The sequence below is a fragment of the Hoplias malabaricus genome, chromosome 1 (genome assembly GCF_029633855.1).
Source record: "Hoplias malabaricus isolate fHopMal1 chromosome 1, fHopMal1.hap1, whole genome shotgun sequence".
In the NCBI taxonomy this organism is placed as follows: Eukaryota; Metazoa; Chordata; class Actinopteri; order Characiformes; family Erythrinidae; genus Hoplias; species Hoplias malabaricus.
The window spans coordinates 52,533,747-52,554,430 of NC_089800.1; the positions used below are offsets into that span (position 1 = coordinate 52,533,747).

At 40.7% G+C, this 20,684-nt stretch overlaps 2 protein-coding genes across 4 annotated transcripts; one reads left to right on the forward strand and one right to left on the reverse strand.

Annotated features, from left to right (window-relative positions):
- Window positions 1-3,344: 3,344 nt before the first annotated feature.
- fzd4 (frizzled class receptor 4) lies at window positions 3,345-6,006 on the forward strand. The gene has a single exon (XM_066679246.1). It carries the CDS (start codon window positions 3,369-3,371, stop codon window positions 4,677-4,679), a length of 1,311 nt encoding a protein of 436 aa, XP_066535343.1. The 5' UTR covers window positions 3,345-3,368; the 3' UTR covers window positions 4,680-6,006.
- A 1,400-nt stretch (window positions 6,007-7,406) lies between these two features.
- On the reverse strand, window positions 7,407-18,310 carry LOC136705607 (T-lymphocyte activation antigen CD80). Of its 3 annotated transcripts, none has more exons than XM_066679267.1 (8): window positions 18,186-18,310; window positions 17,076-17,209; window positions 14,928-14,971; window positions 12,911-13,237; window positions 11,570-11,857; window positions 11,298-11,420; window positions 11,128-11,158; window positions 7,407-10,338 (listed from the first exon to the last, which is right to left on the reverse strand). In XM_066679267.1, the coding sequence occupies exons 2-8, from the start codon at window positions 17,177-17,179 to the stop codon at window positions 10,281-10,283; spliced, it is 975 nt and encodes a 324-aa protein (XP_066535364.1). In that variant the 5' UTR covers window positions 17,180-17,209; window positions 18,186-18,310; the 3' UTR covers window positions 7,407-10,280. The 3 variants fall into 3 exon arrangements, with proteins under 3 accessions (XP_066535364.1, XP_066535373.1, XP_066535355.1); XM_066679276.1 differs by having other exon boundaries at window positions 7,407-10,316; window positions 12,911-13,240; XM_066679258.1 differs by having other exon boundaries at window positions 12,911-13,240.
- Window positions 18,311-20,684: the final 2,374 nt, after the last annotated feature.

Genomic DNA, 20,684 nt, shown 5'->3' on the forward strand with positions numbered 1-20,684 from the left:
ACTACACACACACACACAATACATACACTTACAGACTACACACACACAATACATACACTCACAGACTACACACACACACACACAAATTATACATACACTCAAAGACCACACACACACACTATACATACACTCACAGACTACACACACACACACTATACATACACTCACAGACCACACACACACACACACACTATACATACACTCACAGACTACACACACACACACACACTATACATACACTCACAGACCACACACTATACATACACTCACAGACTACACACACACAAACACTATACATACACTCACAGACCACACACACACACACTATACATACATTCACAGACTACACACACACAATATACATACATTCACAGACTACACATACAAACTACATACACTCACAGACTACACACACACACACACTCACAGACTACACACACACACACAATACATACACTCACAGACTACACACACACACACACAATACATACACTCAAAGACCACACACACACACTATACATACACTGACAGACTACACACACACACACACACTATACATAAACTCACAGACCACACACACACACTATACATACACTCACAGACTACACACACACACTATACATACACTCACAGACCACACACACACACACAATACATACACTCACAGACTACACACACACACACTATACATACATTCACAGACTACACACACACACAATATACATACATTCACAGACTACACACACACACGCTATACATACATTCACAGACTACACATACAAACTATACATACACTCACAGACAACACACACACACACACACTATACATACATTCACAGATTACACACACACTATACATACACTCACAGACTACACACACACACACACACAAATTATACATACACTCACAGACTACAAACACACACACACACACACACACAATATATACACTCACAGACTACACACACACACACACTATACATACATTCACAGACTACACATACAAACTATACATACACTCACAGACTACACACACACACACACAATACATGCACTCACAGACTACACACACACACACACACACAATACATGCGCTCACAGAATACACACACACACACACACAATACATACACTCACAGACTACACACACACACACTATACATACACTCACAGACTACACACACACACAAATTATACATACACTCACAGACTACAAACACACACACACACATACACACACACAATATATACACTCACAGACTACACACACACACTATACATACATTCACAGACTACACACACACACACAATACATACACTCACAGACTACACACACACACAAATTATACATACACTCACAGAATACACACACACACACTATACATACATTCACAGACTACACACACACTATACATACACTCACAGACTACACACACACACACAAATTATACATACACTCACAGACTACAAACACACACACACACAATATATATACACTCACAGACTACACACACACACTATACATACATTCACAGACTACACACACACAAACTATACATACACTCACAGACCACACACACACACACTATACATACATTCACAGACTACACACACACACAAATTATACATACATTCACAGACTACACACACACACACTATACATACATTCACAGACTACACACACACACAATATACATACATTCACAGACTACACATACAAACTATACATACACTCACAGACAACACACACACACACAATACATGCACTCACAGACTACACACACAAACTATACATATACTCACAGACTACACACACACACACTATACACACACTCAGACTACACACACACTCACAATATACATACATTCACAGACTACACACACAAACTATACATACACTTACAGACTACACACACACACAATACATACACTCACAGACTACACACACACACACTATACATACACTCACAGACTACACACACACACACTATACATACACTCACAGACTACACACACACACACTATACATACACTCACAGACTACACAAACACAAACTATACATACACCCACAGACTACACACACTCACACACACTATAGATACACGCACAGACTACACACACTCACACACACTATAGATACACGCACAGACTACACACACTCACACACACTATACATAAATTCACAGACTACACACACACTATACATACACTCACAGACTACACACACACACACTATACATACACTCACAGACTACACACACACAAACTATACATACACCCACAGACTACACACACTCACACACACTATAGATACACGCACTGACTACACACACTCACACACACTATACATAAATTCACAGACTACACACACACTATACATACACTCACAGACTATACACACACACACACGATACACACACTCACAGACTACACACACACAAACTATACATACACCCCCTCCCCCTCCCCCCCCCCCCACCCTCCCCCCCCCCCCCCCCCCCCCAAACACACCACCCACCACCCCCCCCATCACCACACACCACCCACCCCCATCCACCCACACCCACACACTCACAGACTGCACACACACACACACACACACACATCTATACATAAATCTATAGCCCTATCTCCATCCAACTCAACCCTTTCTCTAAACTTATCCCTAACTCCAGTGAACAACACTCTTACTTTTCCTCGTCTCAACTTAAATAACTGTTCCCACAAGTAAAATAAGTCCCCGCAATGTGGGTGTGTCAACGCATTTTGGTCTCCACAACCTGAGTGATACACACATACATGCATACACACACACACACACACAAACAAACACACACACACACACACACACACACACACACACACACACAGATGTATATAAAAATGCTGTATGTTATAAATACATATACATTTATATCATGACAAAAGGTCCCTTATGTATAAGAACTTTAATACACTATATGTCTATAAATTAATGTCTCCACAATCTGAATCATATGCTATGTACTGTTCCCACAATGCATGAAAACAAATGTGTGTGTGTGTGTGTGTGTGGTCAGGAGTGACCACAGAGAAAATCCGACATTTCCTCTGTACACCAACCCCCCATTAAACCCTCACTCAGAAAACTGGATTTACAATGTGGAATACTCAGGAAGCAGCTGCACATGAGCCTAAGCTAACTGTTTCCACTGCCATCAAATCCTCACAGCAATGTTCCAACAACCGTGTGAAATCTTTCTTGATGAGCACGAATATTCTGACTTGACATAATGCCATATAGTGTTTTTTATTGTGAAGGAATGCCACAGTATATTGACTGTCTCTCTCTCTCTCTCAGTTTTTCCTGTGTGCGGTGTACGCCCCCATGTGCACGGAGAAGGTTCCAGTGACCATCGGTCCGTGCGGGAGCATGTGTTTATCTGTGAAGCGGAAGTGTCTGCCTGTGCTGCAGGAGTTTGGCTTCGTTTGGCCCGAGCTCCTGAACTGCAGCCTGTTTCCTCCGACCAACGACCAGAACCACATGTGCATGGAGGGTCCAGCTGAGGACGAGGGTCCCCTGCATGGTGTGAAGAATCTGCACCCGCACGAGGAAGAATGTCTGACCCTCGGGACCAACGGCCCGGAGCAGTTTGCTTGGGCCAAGCGCAGCGGGAACTGCGTTCTCCAGTGCGGATACGACGCTGGACTTTACCGTAGGCAGGCCAAGCTCTTTACAGACGTCTGGATGGCGGTTTGGGCCGTGCTGTGCTTCGTTTCCACTTCGTTCACAGTCCTGACCTTCCTCTTAGACTCAGCTCGCTTTTCGTACCCGGAGCGGCCCATCATGTTCCTCAGCATGTGCTACAACGTGTACAGTGTGGCCTTTTTGGTGCGACTGACTGCCGGGCGCGAGAGAATCTCCTGTGATTTGGACGAGGCCAGCGTGCCCATCCTGGCTCAGGAAGGCCTCAAGAACACGGGCTGTGCCGTGGTCTTCTTGTTGGCGTACTTCTTTGGCATGGCCAGCTCCATCTGGTGGGTCATCCTCACGCTGACCTGGTTCCTAGCCGCTGGACTCAAGTGGGGCCACGAAGCCATCGAGATGCACAGCTCCTACTTCCACATCGCAGCCTGGGCCATCCCGGCCATAAAGACCATCGTGGTCCTGATCATGCGGCTGGTGGACGCGGACGACCTCACGGGCCTGTGTTACGTCGGGAACCAGAACCTGGACGCTCTGACGGGTTTCGTGGTGGCGCCGCTCTTCACCTACCTGGTGATCGGGACGCTCTTCATTGCGGCAGGGCTAGTGGCGCTCTTCAAGATCCGCTCCAATCTGCAGAAGGACGGAACCAAGACGGACAAACTGGAGCGGCTCATGGTGAAAATCGGGGTCTTCTCCGTACTCTACACCGTCCCCGCCACCTGCGTCATCTCCTGCTACTTCTACCAGATCTCCAACTGGGCCGACTTCCACCAGACGCCGCGGGACTCCTACGTAGCGGCGGAGATGCTGAAGATCTTTATGTCCCTTCTGGTGGGCATCACTTGCGGGATGTGGGTTTGGTCAGCCAAGACCTTGCACACCTGGCAAAGGTGCTCACTGCGCCTCCTGCACGCTCGCAAAAGCCCCCGGACACACCAGGGTGGCGAGGGCTGGGCCAAGCCGGGGAAAGGGAATGAGACTGTGGTGTGAAAGATGGACAGATGGAAAGAGGGACAGAGGGATGATAAAAGGTGGGAAAGACATTTAGAGGAAGACAAAGTGAGCAGCGGCTCTGGATCAGTCCCAAGGGGAAATGGAGGGTGACGTGAAAAGGACAAAGGCTTCACCTTGTGGACACTTATTGTGATGTGAAAGAGGTAGAGAGAGAGAGAGAGCGAGGGGGGGGAAAGACAAGGAAAAAGGAAATCAAAGAAATCAAGGAATAGGGAATGGTTCTAGGAAACAAATCCAATAATGACTCAAAACAAAGTGAGAATGACATATGAAGGAAAATGTCTCCACCTTGTGGACACGAGTTGTAACTGCACCCAAGCCCCACCCCCTTGCCCTCTCTCAGGACTGTAACTCATGTAGCAGCTCCTCATTCATTACTCAGAAAATTCTGACTTGATTTTACACTGGATGGAGCTCAGCAGTGGTTCTGTGGAGAACATAAGGTGGGTTCTAGTGGGGTTCCGCCTTAACTGCCCCAACCTGCCCCATGTCACTTTAGCACTGTGGTTAATGCAGCAAAGACACCTGGGAAATGTCCTCAGCGAACAGCACGGTTTTACCTCGCACTGAGACACGGCTGTCCCCCATGTCCTATGTGTCCTATTTCTGTGTGTCTGTTTTGGGTTTTTTTTTGTTTTTGTTTTTTTAAATAGAACCATATGGACTGGTATCTAGAACCCTGGTGGGTCTAGAACCTTTCTCATATTAATGCTTCACAACTGTGCCTGCTTTAGTACTGTAGGAGTACTCCAGATTCCTGCCACATAGCCTGTTGTTTGTAGGAATCTAGAACCCTGCCTGCTTTGGAATATTACAGCTCTTGGTCAGGATGCTAGAACCTTGCCTTGGATCCTAGAATATGGTTTGATCTAGGATTCTAGAACCCCGTCTAGTCGATGATTCGAGAACCACATCCCCTAGAGTTTAATTATCTAGAACCCTGTTTGGTTTAGACATTCTGTTAATAAAACCTTGCCTGATTTAAGGTTCTAGGGCCCTGCCCCTTTTACCCTTAGTGTTCTATGCGCTAAAAATGTTCTTAAAGGGTTCTTACACTAATGATTCTATGCAGAATGAAGAACAGTGAAAAAAATTGAATGTGTAAATGGTTCAATCCAGCGCTAGATAGGATTCCGCTCTCGATATGAGAACCATTTTAGTTTTATGTAGAACACTTTAAACTCAGATCAGCACAAATCTAACTCTGCTCTGTTTTCACATGAAGATCTTAACTATTTAATGCTAACTGCTAAATCTAACTTTAACACACACACATGCACACACTCTCTCGCTCTCTCTCTCACGCACACACACAAACACATACACACACTCTCACTCTCTCACACACACTCTCTCTCTCTCTCTCTCTCTCTCTCATACACACACTCTCTCTCTCACACACACACACTCTCTCTCTCACACACACACTCCATCTCTCTCACACACACACACTCAATTTCTCTCTCTCTCACACACACTCTCTCTCTCTTTCTCTCTCTCTCACACACACACACACACACTCTCTCTCTCTCTCTCTCTCTCTCTCTCTCACACACACACACACACACACTCTTTTTCTCTCTCACACACACTCTCACGCTTTCTCACACACACACAAACACATTCTCTCTCTCTCTCTCTCACACACACACACACACACTCTTTTTCTCTCTCACACACACTCTCACGCTCTCTCACTCAAACACACACACACTCTCTCTCTCTCTCTCACACACAGTTGTTAATTGTTGTTTCTGCGAGACAATCATTTCTTGGTGAATGTGTGCCCCGCTGAAGAATTTGATTTTTAAAGTGCCTCAAACACACACACACACACACACACTTGATGAAGTAGCTCTGGATGAACCTGAACAGAAATGTGGTGTTTGTAGGTTTTATTTTTGTTGTTATTAATGTATTATAAAATGCTAATTTATCTTTGTAAAAACGAACAAAATTTTTCAAAAACATTTGTTATTTAAGAACGCTTTTGTATCAGAAGAACAGAAATTAAACTTTTTATCAACACTCTGTGTGTGTGGATGGTATTACTGAGTTTATATTTTATCAGTGTGAGGTCATTCCTCGCTCTATTCCTCAGTAATCTTTCAGAAGGTTAATTTATATTTAAACAGGGAAACGTCCCCCTCACTCTCAGCCGAACTCTCCCCTTCCTCCGAATTAAAGCAGAGGGGAAATCCCTGAGATATAAAGGGTTCCTTAAAGACAGTGAGGCACAGACGACGACACCAGGGAGGCACTCGTATGCAAATGAGTCTTACTCTTTACGTTTTGAGACGTTTGAGTCCACAGTGTATTATCAGGACAGTAGGGTAAAGTGCACTGAACTTTCAGTGTGTAAAAATAAACACATCTACAGTGGAGTCAGAAGGTAGGTGTTTCTCATAAAGTGGCCTGTTGGGTGCTAAATTTCCAGTCTATAAAAAGGAGCAGTCAGTCACTCTCTCCAATGATGCTTCTTCAAATGATGAAACTATCATTATACTGACACCTAGCGGACTGTGGACTGAACTTGTTTTTTTAAACATGCCTGCCTCCCTCTTGGGGACCCTCTATATGGAGAATAAGCGGATAATTCCAGGTCTGATTCTTCATCTCATAGGAACTGGGTTTTTCATAAAAACCTAATGAAATATAATAATAGTAATATATACAAACACTTTCTTAACAATTTTTCGGTTATAAAAATCTGTTTATTGCACATCTACATCATCACATGAATAAATATGAAATGAGAGATACAAAATAAGACTTTAAAATGCTTATAAAAATAAAAACACATTTCCCAGTCAAAGAGACGATGAGGAAAAACCTCCAAAAACACCCTGAGCATCCAAAAGAACAGACTCATCTTATAAAGGTGAAGGATAAAGGCCAACAAGTAGCAGTAGGAAGAGAGGGAGGTGGGGAGGGGCTTCTAGAAACTTCCAGGAGTTACACTTCACGACCAAGAGTTTCTGGACACCTGCTCCTCCGACAATTCTTATGAAATGAAGGGAACTATTTAGGAGTTTGTTCCTCTTTAATGTGGTAACAGTCTGTACTCTTCTGGAAAGGCTTTCCACAAGTTGGCGAGAAAGATTACTGTAAGGATTTGATGGCATTCGGCATCGGTGAGGTCCGGTGCTAATTGTTGGATGATAACTTCTGGATCAGAGCTGGATGGAGCCCCACTGCTCCAGGGAACACAGTTCTACTGCTCCACGGACCAGTGCTAGGGAGCTTTATTCCCCTGTGGTGGTGGGGTGGTGTTGTGCTTCCAGTTTTATTTGAGTTTAGAGGAAACTCTCAGGAAATGTCCCAGATTATTTCCAGCTCATTTGGAAGTGCTGACATGAAGAAATCACAGTCATGATAAATTCCAGATATGTATTTTTAGGTCACATGACCCTTTAAATATGGTTTTAAAAAAAAAACCTCTGTTGAACGAGTTGACTTTCTTTAAATGTTTATATTTTTACTACAATAAGCATTTACTGAGTTTTTAACAAATCAAAAGTGGTTCTTAGAACCAAATTTAAAGGAGCAATCAGTCATTTTCTGCAGTGATTCAACTTCACCACTGTGAAACAGGTGTCATACTGACACCAAGAGGCCTAGATGTAGCAGAAATTTAGTATTAAACTGTATTTAAAAAGGCCACTGGGGACCTGCTATATGGAGCATGAGCTGGTTTCTTCAGGGAAGACAAAACGTTTTGATCCTTCATCTGATGTAAACTGATTTCTATAGAGAAACTACCATTAAAAAGGAAATAATCACTTTTAAAAATAATGTGTTTTTTTTGTTGTAAAAATGACTGACTGCACCTTTAAAGAACTGTAGGAACAGGAGTTCCTCTTTCACTGAGAACTACTTTCAGCCACATACACACACACACACACACACACATACACACAAAGCAAAACTAAACACTGGGATCCATTTCATGAAAGTAAAAATAACACAGAAGTTACATGGAAATTAGCTGATTTAGCGCAGAGAACATAATGTGCAAAATCACAGACAAGAGTCAGGAACAGTTCTGTAATTTTTTTTGTAAGTGCTAAAGTGTTCAGAGTCTCAACAGCGTCCTTCCATCCACACTGTAAAAACGTTTCAACAAAGTAATGTTGATTTCTAGGCTCCTTTTAAATCTAACTATAATTTGTCAGAACAAGATAAAAATACTTCACCCTGAGTAACATCTTATTCTCCAGGATATCCCACACGAGCGCTAATTAGCATAATCCCAATGTGTTCATACTTTAAGTTAAATGAAGTTCTAATTATTAATGTTAACAAGAATCTGTCTTTCAGTCTTTCAGCAGAATATTATACCTTCATTTATCTCTGAATTTTAAAGCAGCCCAATAATTAATTAAGTTTTCAGTGTAAAGTGAAAATCTGGGAGAAACCCAGCTAATACTCTCCTAAAGAGGCCCAAACCTGTGAGCATGAATAAAATACAGAATACAGAGGCAGACAGTAACAACTGGACACTCATGTTCCCTGTAACGTTACCTTTATGAGCATAAAACATGTATACATTTAGTTATGTTTATTTCTGATAAATATATTTTCATTTTTGTTACAGGTCAGCGTAACCCAGGACACTGTTAGCTTAGCGAGCTAACTAGCTTCCTGCTAAAAATCCAGCAATTTGCATATTTTCTCTGATAGGAAAACTTTGTATCTCTAAAAAGTAACTTAATTTAATAAAGTACCTTTCCACTGGACAATTTTGTTTGAATTTTTAACAGAATATAATGAGCATACTGTAAATTTATATTTAATTATTTTGGCTCAGTAGTGAGTAAATTTATTTTGGAAGCAGCATGAGGCTCATCTAACGCATAGCTAACATTCAAAAAAAGCTAATATATAAGAAAACAACTTGAGAATTGTTTTTAAAAAATAACATTTACTCAAGTAAATGAGTAATTTCTAATAATACTTGTAAATCTATTCAAAAGAATTACTACAACATTAGTAGCTAGCGATGGGAATTAATTCAATTGCTATCGGTGTGCCATGATTATCAATGCAACTCTGTTTTGGGGTTTTGTAGTCTACATTATGATGTGTGTGTGTTATGCATCCAAGTGACACAGGTGCTACATGTTTCCCCTGTTGAATAAACATATGGCTGCAACACATCCAAATTCTTTACGAATTTATACAAAGTGTTTCCATCGTGTAACGGAGGAAACACATGGTTATATTTCAATCTGCATTAAATACATAAAAATAACATTCTGATTCATCGATCAATTTTTTCCGCACCGCAAGTAGCACTTACATATTAAGAAACATTATTTCCATTTCAGTTTAAAGTACCTCAGGATAGTCTCATGTTAAAACTCTCCTTTTTTCTTTTACACATTTACCCAAAAAAAAAAACACCAAAAAAATGCATCAGTCCATACAGTCCATGCTTTTAGGTCATCCACCAATGTTACAGTATTTGTCAGTTGTTGCACACTGACCGCTCATTAGTCCATCACACGTTTGTGAGCAGAAGTCCCAGTGTCCAAAAATGCTTGGCATCTTCTCAGTGCTCAGGATGCTCACGGCTCAGGCTCTAATCCCATTTGGCTGGGATCCCTCTTCCTGGTCCAGTAAATGAGAGCGGCTAGTTAGAGAAAAACATATCATAGATTCACATATCAGAGCCCTAGAGAGCTGATGGCGTCACTGTTTACATAGCGATGTAGCATAGCAAGGCTTGGCCGTTAATTTGGTTCATTAATGTAAAAGCATTGGTAAAAAAACACCAGAATTCTCCTTATTTCTTCTAGCGCCCATGGGATGTCCAGTAGTACATAAGCAGTATACAATTTTGGCCATTCTAGATTAAACACTACTTTTTGTTTTTTTCGTATTTTAACTACACTATGACTCACACGTTTTTTATCTAGAACCTCTGTAAGCTCGCCCTCATTGTAAAGAGTCGCGCAAACTGATTGGTTGATGCCTCTGTCAGTATCTAATCATGTTTATAGTTAATCCAATAAACCTTCAGTTCAGCTCCAGAATTCCTAATACATGCAAGATGAGATAAGAAAAATTCACTTGGACAGCCCAGGGAAAACGATCCTGAATATTTTGGTGTGTAGGGTGTAAATTTACTTGATGATCTATTAGTTAAATTAGTAGCTAAATTAGTTACGTAGCACAGTTAGCTTAATTGTTTTCTGTGCATACATTAGCTTTTCAGTTTGCTAGACTGCTCACAATGAAGTGGAAAAAATAACCACTTATGGTATAAATTAGCGCCAATCCGTGTACATCAGTAGGAGCAATTCCCCAAAACTAGCTTCACTGCACCGCCCCTGGAGGCTTTCTAGGGCTTTAATATGAATCTATGACCACAACATATAAAAAGTGTTCATATATGTGTATGAAATAAACATACACTCACTTTAACGGCAGCTCCACACTCGGATCTTGAACTAAGAGAGAGAGAGTGTTACGAGGATGGAACAGAGAGGGTTGGGAAATGAGAGGAAAGAGAATAAGTTTAATGTTAAAAAGCTATTAATTTTCATGAACTATATTATAAAATAAAATAATTAAATTATAATGATGTACATGGGGGTTGATGTCTTCTGCACAGCTTCTTTATGCCAAAGAAGGCTAAGATGGAGATGAAAATAAAAAGCAAGACCACTGCAACGGTTATCTCCACTGTGTGTTCAGAACCAGGTTTTATACCTGCACACACACACACACACACACACACACACACACACACACATATTTATATAAAATTTATACATATAAAATATAAATACATAACATATATAAAAGTTTATGTTCAATCTGGTCTCTTAGAGCGCCCTCTAGTGTCGGTAGGTACTCACAGATGGTGTGTGAGACGGAGACAGCGCCCCCTACTGAGCAGCTGTAGTTAATGGACTGTGTGCAGCTGATTCTGACGGTCTGGGAGATGTTCCAGAGGCCAGTTTGCTTATCCTCTGAGCTACTGTTCTTCACTGTTTGCCAAAAAGAATCACTGCCTTCTGACACCGTCCACACCATGTTCTCCCTCGGATATCCCCCTGCTGACCAGCAGCTCACTTCACAGTCCCCTGTCCCGTTGTCATGGTTACTGCACTTCAGTTTCGTCACGGTGGGAACGCTGTAGTTGGCTGGCAGTGGAAAGGGAAACAGAATCAACAACTGACGCAGTTTCCACAGTCAGAACTCTTTCAGTTCCTCTCACACACACGTATATGTACAGCCTTGTGAAGACGTTTGGTCAAACCACTTGTTATTGTTTATTTTCTGGGTGAAAATAAGTGAGAGCACACCTCTGCCCTGTGTAAAGCTGAGTTAACAGATTTCTGCTGTGACCTGCTTTAGCCAAAACCCCACGAGCCCCACAGCAGTGTTCTCCCCCTGTGTAAACAGCCCTGTTCAGAACCACCACTTTCAGCACCTGTTCCTTTAAATGATAATGAGCCGCTCGCTGTTCACCCCGACCCCGAGCGCACAGCAGTGAGGAGCGAGGAGCAGAAGCTCTGGTTTTTAGCCGTTTTCACTCGCTTCTCTATCTTCTTCGTTCTCGTTTTCTCCGTTTTTACTCAGTGCTCTTACTTCTTATTTCTTCAGACTTAGGCAGCACTCAGTAAACTGACTGGATGGTCTTGTTTCACAGTGTGTGGGTTGGTGGGCTCCAGAGCCACACATTAATATGTACATGCACTGAACAAGAGTTGTTCCCAATATTTCATAACAATAACATGTAAAGGTGCCACCATTTTGCACAGGCCTTATATAAACACTCAGTGGCTGTGTCTGAGACATCTGCTGAGAGAGAAAGGCACCAGTTTCTGCCCAATGTTTGTATACATTTGGATACATTTCTGCCTGAAACACATATGGAGCGCACTCCTACCCTCTTCCAAATGTTACATAGTGAAGTTCTGCAGTGCTGAGCCTGGCATAGCTACAACAGAGGCTCTATTCTTCCTGATAAAGCTCAGTGGAGCATCACAATGACTTTGAAGCTGTAATTTTAAGATTTTTGTTTTTTTTAAAGGAGCAGTCAGACATTTTCTTCACACCGTTCAGGACATGAAACATGTTCTTGTGACATCTCTGTGGAGTGAAAACTGGTCCATACACACCCTACAAAGCTATCTGAGTAAATAAAACCCTTCAGTGAAGATGATAAATGAGGCTTTGTGAGTGTGTCGTACCTGTGAGTGTTAGATTAAACACACGTGCTCGTATTGTCTTGGAGCTGTACATGAGGAGGCAGATGTACTCCCCCTCGTCCGACACGACCAGGTCCCACATGTCCATGCTGTGCTGTACTCGGTTGGCACTTGTCCTTTTTTTATACTGTTCCAGCAAATTGTTCTCCACTGGTTCAGTGTAAAAGCCATTAACAAAAGTGGTGTACTCTCCTGTGGAGACATTTTTTTTCTGGAAGAAAATCCCACTCGGCTTTTGTTCCTCCATTAGACAGGTCATTGTCACTCTCCCACCAACCGTGCCCCTCAAATCCAGCACTGTGGGTTTATCTTCTTCATGTGAACACACAGAACAGCCTCACTTTAGTTCTACACTTACATGTCATTACGTTTTATTTGGAAACAAACAGGTTAGAGCCCTGAAAGGCCTCAGATAAATCCATCCAATCAGGATGGTTCTCTCTGCAGTATCTGGGAGGATTACAGCCATGCCCTTCTCCCATTGGTTAGGACTTTAAACATTTGATTGAATGCCTTATGGATTAGATTAACTACTAACATGACAGACACGTAGTCTCTACATGTCTGGTAATGCTTTCACTACATGCTAGAACATAGCTGTGAGGATTTGATGGCATTCATCATTGATAACCGAAACTGGATGATTAGTTCTGGATCAAAATCACCACTCAGACTCATCCCAGAGACATTAGATGGGTCCGCTGAACTCTTGGCATTGGGCATGTTGAGTTCCTCTGTGGACATTATACCCACATAATGTAACACGAAAGCTGAACAGAGAGCGAACTTATCCTTTGAAGTGTGAGGATCACAAATCTGTGGCTGAGACTCTGTGTTAATATGAAACTGTTAAAGAAACTGTGTTATTGGAATGTAACACACACACACACACACACACACACACACACACGCACACACTAGGAGTTCATATCTCATTTCCAGAAATTTCAGAAGAATCAGAGTGGAAGTAAAAGTGAGAATATCAGTCCCGTGGGTGTTTTATCATCTCTGAAACAGTTCCAATTTCTCATTAACGGGACGCCCCCAGTAACACACCAGGACTTTAGTCTGAACAGTACCAGCTTTTAATCAGACCTATAGTGTTATTGTCTTTGTTATAAGTTCTCATCTGAAAAAGACTCTCATTTTTATTTTTAATTTTTATGTTATAATCTGTTGTAACCCACATTTCCCCCTGTTCTTCAGCGTCCAGGACCCCCACAGAGCAGGTGTGATGTGGTGGTGGATCATTCTCAGCGCTGCAGTGACACTGACATGGTGGTGGTGTGTTAGTGTGTGTTGTGCTGGTGCGAGTGGATCAGACACAGCAGTGCTGCTGGAGTTTTTAAACCTCTCAGTGTCACTGCTGGACTGAGAATAGTCCACCGACCAAAAACATCCAGCCGACAGCGTCCTGTGTCACTGATGAAGGACTAGAGGACAACCGACACACACTGTGCAGCGACAGATGAGCTACTGTCTCTGACTTTACATCTACAAGGTGGACCAACGAGGGAGGAGTGTCTCACAGAGTGGACAGAGAGTGGACACAGGGTTAAAACCTCCAGCAGCACTGCTGTGTCTGATCCACTCGCACCAGCACAACACACACTAACACACCACCACCACATCAGTGTCACTGCAGCACTGAGAATGATCCACAACCACATCACACCTGCTCTGTGGGGGTCCTGAGCGCTGAAGAACAGGGGGGAAAGGGGGCTAACAAAGTATGCAGAGCAACATGTGAACAAATCACAATAAACAATAAATACATAGAAGAAGCTAAAACAGAGATTGCATAATAATTGGGTTATTTTTATGATTTTGGAGCATTGCTATCAGTCATTTCATCTTGACATTTTAATGTAATGCAGAAAACATCTGCACACATGACAGAGAAACAAAAATGAAAATATGCAAATACTGGGGTGTATTTGGACAGTAATGCTCTCTGTTATGTGGAGACAGTGGATAGAGTTCACATGACAGTTCTTACCGCTAATGACTGGCTGCAGAACTGAGAGGAGGAGCAGCAGTAACCTGGTTTGCATAAAACAACAATAAATTATCAACATAAACCACTCACAGGCTAATTCTGAACATCTCAAAATCAAATTCATCATAGTTTATATCCAAAATACCTACATTAGTGATTGTTTCTGGGCAGTGTAGGGTTAATCAGAGAAAAGAAAGAACTTTAGGGTTAAATGGTAAAATATCTGTGGTGGAAACAAAGAGGCAGAGACTACAAGAAAACTCAGAGCAGGAACCAGATAAAACAGGAAAAGAGTCTGAATAAACACACACACACACACACACACACACACTCAGGAGAGGTCACCAAAGAGAGAAAGAAAAGAGAAAGAGATAGAGTGAGAAAGAAAGAAGGTGTGTGTGACAGAGAGAGAGCGCGAGAGAGAGAGCGAGAAAGTATAATCAGTGAGCTAGTATAATCACCGTGTTAGTAAAATCAGTGTGTTAGCATAATCAGTGTGTTAGTACAATCACTGTGTTAGTATAATCAGTGTGTTAGCATAATCAGTGTGTTAGTAAAATTAGTATGTTAGTATAATCTCTGTGTTAGTATAATCAGTGTGTTTGTATAATCACCGTGTTAGTAAAATCAGTGTTAGTATAATCAGTGTGTTAGTATAATCTCTGTGTTAGTATAATCACTGTGTTAGTATAATCACCATGTTAGTAAAATCAGTGTGTTAGTATAATCACTGTGTTAGTATAATCAATGTTAGTATAATCACTGTTAGTATAATCTCTGTGTTAGTATAATCAGTGTGTTAGTATAATCAGTGTTAGTATAATCACAGTGTTAGTAAAATCAGTGTGTTAGTATAATCTCTGTGTTAGTATAATCAGTGTGTTAGTATAATCACGTTATTTATATAATCTCTGTGTTAGTATAATCACTGTGTTTGTATAATCACTGTGTTAGTATAATCTCTGTGTTAGTGTAATCAGTGTGTTAGTATAATCAGTGTGTTAGTATAATCTCTGTGTTAGTATAATCACTGTGTTAGTATAATCACTGTGTTAGTATAATCTCTGTGTTAGTATAATCAGTGTGTTAGTATAATCACTGTGTTAGTATAATCAATGTGTTAGTAAAATCAGTGTGTTAGTATAATCTCTGTGTTAGTATAATCAGTGTGTTAGTATAATCTCTGTGTTAGTATAATCACTGTGTTAGTATAATCTCTGTGTTAGTATAATCAGTGTGTTAGTATAATCACTGTGTTAGTATAATCACTGTGTTAGTATAATCAATGTGTTAGTAAAATCAGTGTGTTAGTATAATCTCTGTGTTAGTATAATCAGTGTGTTAGTATAATCTCTGTGTTAGTATAATCACTGTGTTAGTATAATCAGTTTGTTAGTAAAATTAGTGTGTTAGTATAATCAGTGTGTTAGTATAATCTCTGTGTTAGTATAATCACTTTGTTAATATAATCAGTGTGTTAGTATAATCACTTTGTTAATATAATCAGTGTGTTAGTATAATCTCTGTGTTAGTATAATCACTATGTTAGTATAATCAATGTGTTAGTATATTCTCTGTTTTAGTAAAATCAGTGTGTTAGTATAATCACTGTGTTAGTATAATCAGTGTGTTAGTATAATCACTTTGCTAATATAATCAGTGTGTTAGTATAATCTCTGTGTTAGTATAATCAGTGTGTTACTATAATCAGTGTGTTAGTATAATCTCTGTGTTAGTATAATCTCTGTTAGTATTAGTAATGTGTGCTTGAAACTCCTCGTATAGAATCAACTCCTGAATAATCTGGAATAGGAATTATTTGTGTATATAATCCACATGTGTGTGTAGTATGTGTGTGATCACTGTGTGTTATGTTTGCATTCAGTCTACAGATGTGTTAAAATGTGGAAAGTGTAAAATCTGTGTCTGTGTGTGTGTGTGTTTCTGTGAGAGTACGATCTACAGTGTGATGTTTTGTTTAGAGATAAAATCTGTAGTGTGCATGTGTAATCTCTGTGTATGTCATCTGGAGATCTGTGTATATAAGCCTTCTGTGTGAGTGTGTGTGTGTGTGTGTGTGTGTGTATGTGTGTGTGTGTGTGTGTGAAAGAGAGAGAGAGTTAATTACTTGAGGTAAAAGTTAATTACTTGTAGAATTGCGGCTCCATGTGAACTGAAGTGAAACAGATATTGACATGAAACAAAATGACATCATTAAGTTTCGAGGGCTGGGGCCAAGATCGAGATGACATCACAAGGAATTCCCCGCATGCTGGCAACACCTTTTGCACACACACACACACACACACATACACACACATTCCCAATCCATTAATAAAACAATCAAAATATAGTAGAAATACATTCTACTATACACAAACAATAAAATAGCAACAGATACGTAATACCTGAGTACAACATTCACAATACATTAATAACATATTAACTATATTCCAATTAAATGTTCACAATACTATAATATTAACAATAATAATAATAATAATCATCATCATATTATTATTACTACAATCATGATACATTAATAAAATATTCCCAAAAAATAATGGTGTAAAATTTATACTAATAACTATTAATACACAAATAACATTTTCACAATACCCTAATATAACATTCACAATCCAGTAATAATAATAATAATAATAATAATTATAGCAACAACAATAACATTCAAACTAATTATACTCTAATACCACATTCACAACCCAATAATAAGAATAATAATAATCATCATCATCATCATACAGCCACAATACAATTCCCAATACAAGGTGTGTAACATTCTGAAACATTAATAATACATTCACCATCACCAGAAATCACAATCACAAAACACCAATAAAACATTTACAATTCTTTAATAAATAGCTCCCAAAACACTAATGAAACATTGACCATGAACCAAAACAAACTCCAAATCAACAAATAAAACATAAATACACTAATGAATCAGACAGAACTAAACTTAACCTAACTCCTAAACCCAAACCTAATCCTACACCCAGTACTGGCCCTAAACCCAAACCTAATCCTACACCCAGTACTGGCCCTAAACCCAAACCTAATCCTACACCCAGTACTGGCCCTAAACCCAAACCTAATCCTACACCCAGTACTGGCACTAAACCCAAACCTAATCCTACACCCATTACTGGCACTAAACCCAAACATAATCCTTAATCCCAACATCTAAACTAATCATCATATGCCCCTTATAAATGTGATCATATTTTATCTTACCAGTAACTGCGACGTTTCCTCTTAGCTACAGGCAAAAAGAAAACAGGAAAACACACAATCGCTGTAATATTAGAGAGGGACAGAGAGCAGGAGAGAGAGAGAGAGAGAGAGAGAGAGAGAGATACAGGGAGGCTATTGATAGAGAGGATTCAGACAGCAGACGAGAGAGAGTGTTTACAGAGAGAAAAAGAGAGTGTTAAGATACAGACAGAGAGAGATAATGTGCACGGAGAGAGTTAGGTACGAGCACAGAGAGAAGGGTTGGAGGGAGGGAGAGAGAGGAGGGAGGGACTGAGGGAGGGACTGAGGGATGGAGGGAGTGTGTGTGTGTAATGAGGAAATGCTGTGAGCTGCAGTAATTCTCCTAATACTGAGTGTTTAAAACTTGTGTGACACATACTTTATTGTTTTTTGATACTATGACATTTAGACATGTTTTTATTTAATGTTTCTTACTTTTTAAGTGTTGGATACATAGGTTTATAGTCAGTCACAATCATTCTATATTTAACTAACCTGTGGCAGTAAACACACACACACACACACACCTGGAGTGGCGGGACGCCATCCCCAGTGCTGCAGTTGAGTTGATGAAAGGTGCTTTGCTCAAGTCCACTGCAGCCGTGGATTGAAGGAGGAGACAGTGCTGTTCATTCGAGTTTTCTGGACCCAAGCTCAGCTCAGATAAAGCTCGAAAGTCAATGGAAATAAGCGATACAATCAGATGAGTCCATGTTTGACTTGTTTTTATGAAAAACATACTGTATATTTGGTTTTGAAAATGAAAGAGAGACCTCCAGACTGCTGTCAGCATCACCTTTATTCTTTGTCTGTAACCCTTATCCAGTTCAGGGTAATGGTGGGTCCAGAGCCTAACCAGAATCACTGGGCGCAAGGCGAGAACACACCCTGGAGTGGGTGCCAGTCCTTCACAGGGCAACACACACTCACACATTCACTCACACACTCATACTTATGGATACATTTGAGTCACCAATCCACCTACCAATGTGTGTTTTTGGACCGTGGATTGAAATCGGAGTACTCAGAGTGGGACTCAACCCACAACCCCAGGACCCTGGAGTGGTGTGACAGAGATACTACCTGCAGCGCCACTACAAAAAGCAATATCTGGGAGACTTGATGTGAAGGTGAGTCGAGATGATGTCTTTTCCTGGGGAGTCCATGGTTTTTTCAACAGGCCTCATTCTGCATGTGCTATAACAGCATGGCTTTACATGTGTCTGACTGACCTACCTGCAGTCCAGTATTGCGTATATTTGCGTATCTGCTCATACAAGGGGATATTTCTGCACGGATTGTTTGAGGGAGCAAGGAGGCTTCTTGAACGCACACTACAACCTACACACCTTGCTCTCCTGCCCTGCGCGCTCGCTCCACACTTACAGCCATTAATCTGTAGTTTTTGCCCTTGTGTTTACCTTGTTTTTCTGAGTCAGCAACTATTTTGCTGATGTGCTAAAAATAATGTACATGGTGTAAAATAATGTTAGCAACAAATGTAAATGGTACTGTTAGTACTGTATAACCTACTTTATTAGTAATAGAAGGCCAAAAACAGATAAAAACCCTACATTGTTGCCAATTCAGAGAAATATAAAATAAATTACTAGCTGTGGTGGTCTGTTGCCGTTCAGAGGGCATTGTCAGATTTTGCCCCTAACCACCTCCCACTTGCCGGCCTGTATGTCCTGCCCAATTGGCGGTCATGCCATCCAATCAGAAATGAACTTTGTTATTTGTCGCTTCTGATTGGCTGAAACTGAGGCCCTTTTTTTAATGGCTGTAAGTGTAGAACGATCGCGCAGGACAGGAGAGCAAGGTGTGTAGGTTGTAGTGTGCGTCCAAAGAAACCTCCATGCTCGCTCAAAATATCTGCGCACACAGAATTATGGCACAAAAATTACTCCATAGTCCAGATATATCCCCTATGGCACATGGAGAATCTGACAACAGGAACCAGAGCAGCTCAAGTCTTGTATCAAAGTATTGGCAAAACATCAAAACTCACAAAACTGCAGCACACAGTCTTCTCAGTTCCCAAATGATTAAAGGAACACAGTGAGAAACTCGCCTCTGTCACAACTTTGTAGAGTGTGTTCCAGGCGTCAAATTCTAAATGATTTTACATTAACGATGATAGCACTTCCACACTCCCTTTTTAATTACATTTTACAAAATGTCTGACTATTTCCACAAATAGGGATTGCAGAACTTTCACACTCTGTAGCAATCCAACACTTTCAGTTACATCAAACTGGGTTCAGAAACAGGCAGGAGCTTAGAGCCCAAATTAATTCTCTAATAGATAAATAAGTAAATAAAAAAAAAAAACAGAAAAAAGACAAAAGACAGGAAACACTAAACAGGAAACAGAAACAGAGTGAAACTTTATTCAGAGATAAAACCCACCCGAGACCCTAACTGTTGACCAGCTCATTAGGGACCTCAGTACGAAAAATGCTACATGCTAATATT

Excerpts from the sequence above, each read along its gene's own strand:
- fzd4 (XM_066679246.1), top strand. The coding sequence starts at position 3,369 with ATGTGCACGGAGAAGGTTCCAGTGACCATCGGTCCGTGCGGGAGCATG.
- LOC136705607 (XM_066679258.1), bottom strand. The coding sequence starts at position 17,179 with ATGTCATCTCGATCTTGGCCCCAGCCCTCGAAACTTAATGATGTCATT. Across the intron at positions 13,241-14,927 it reads TCTGCAGCCAGTCATTAGCG|AAGATAAACCCACAGTGCTG; the intron begins GTAAGAACTGTC and ends GTTCACATGAAG. Across the intron at positions 10,339-11,127 it reads AGTGTGGAGCTGCCGTTAAA|CCGCTCTCATTTACTGGACC; the intron begins GTGAGTGTATGT and ends TTCTCTAACTAG.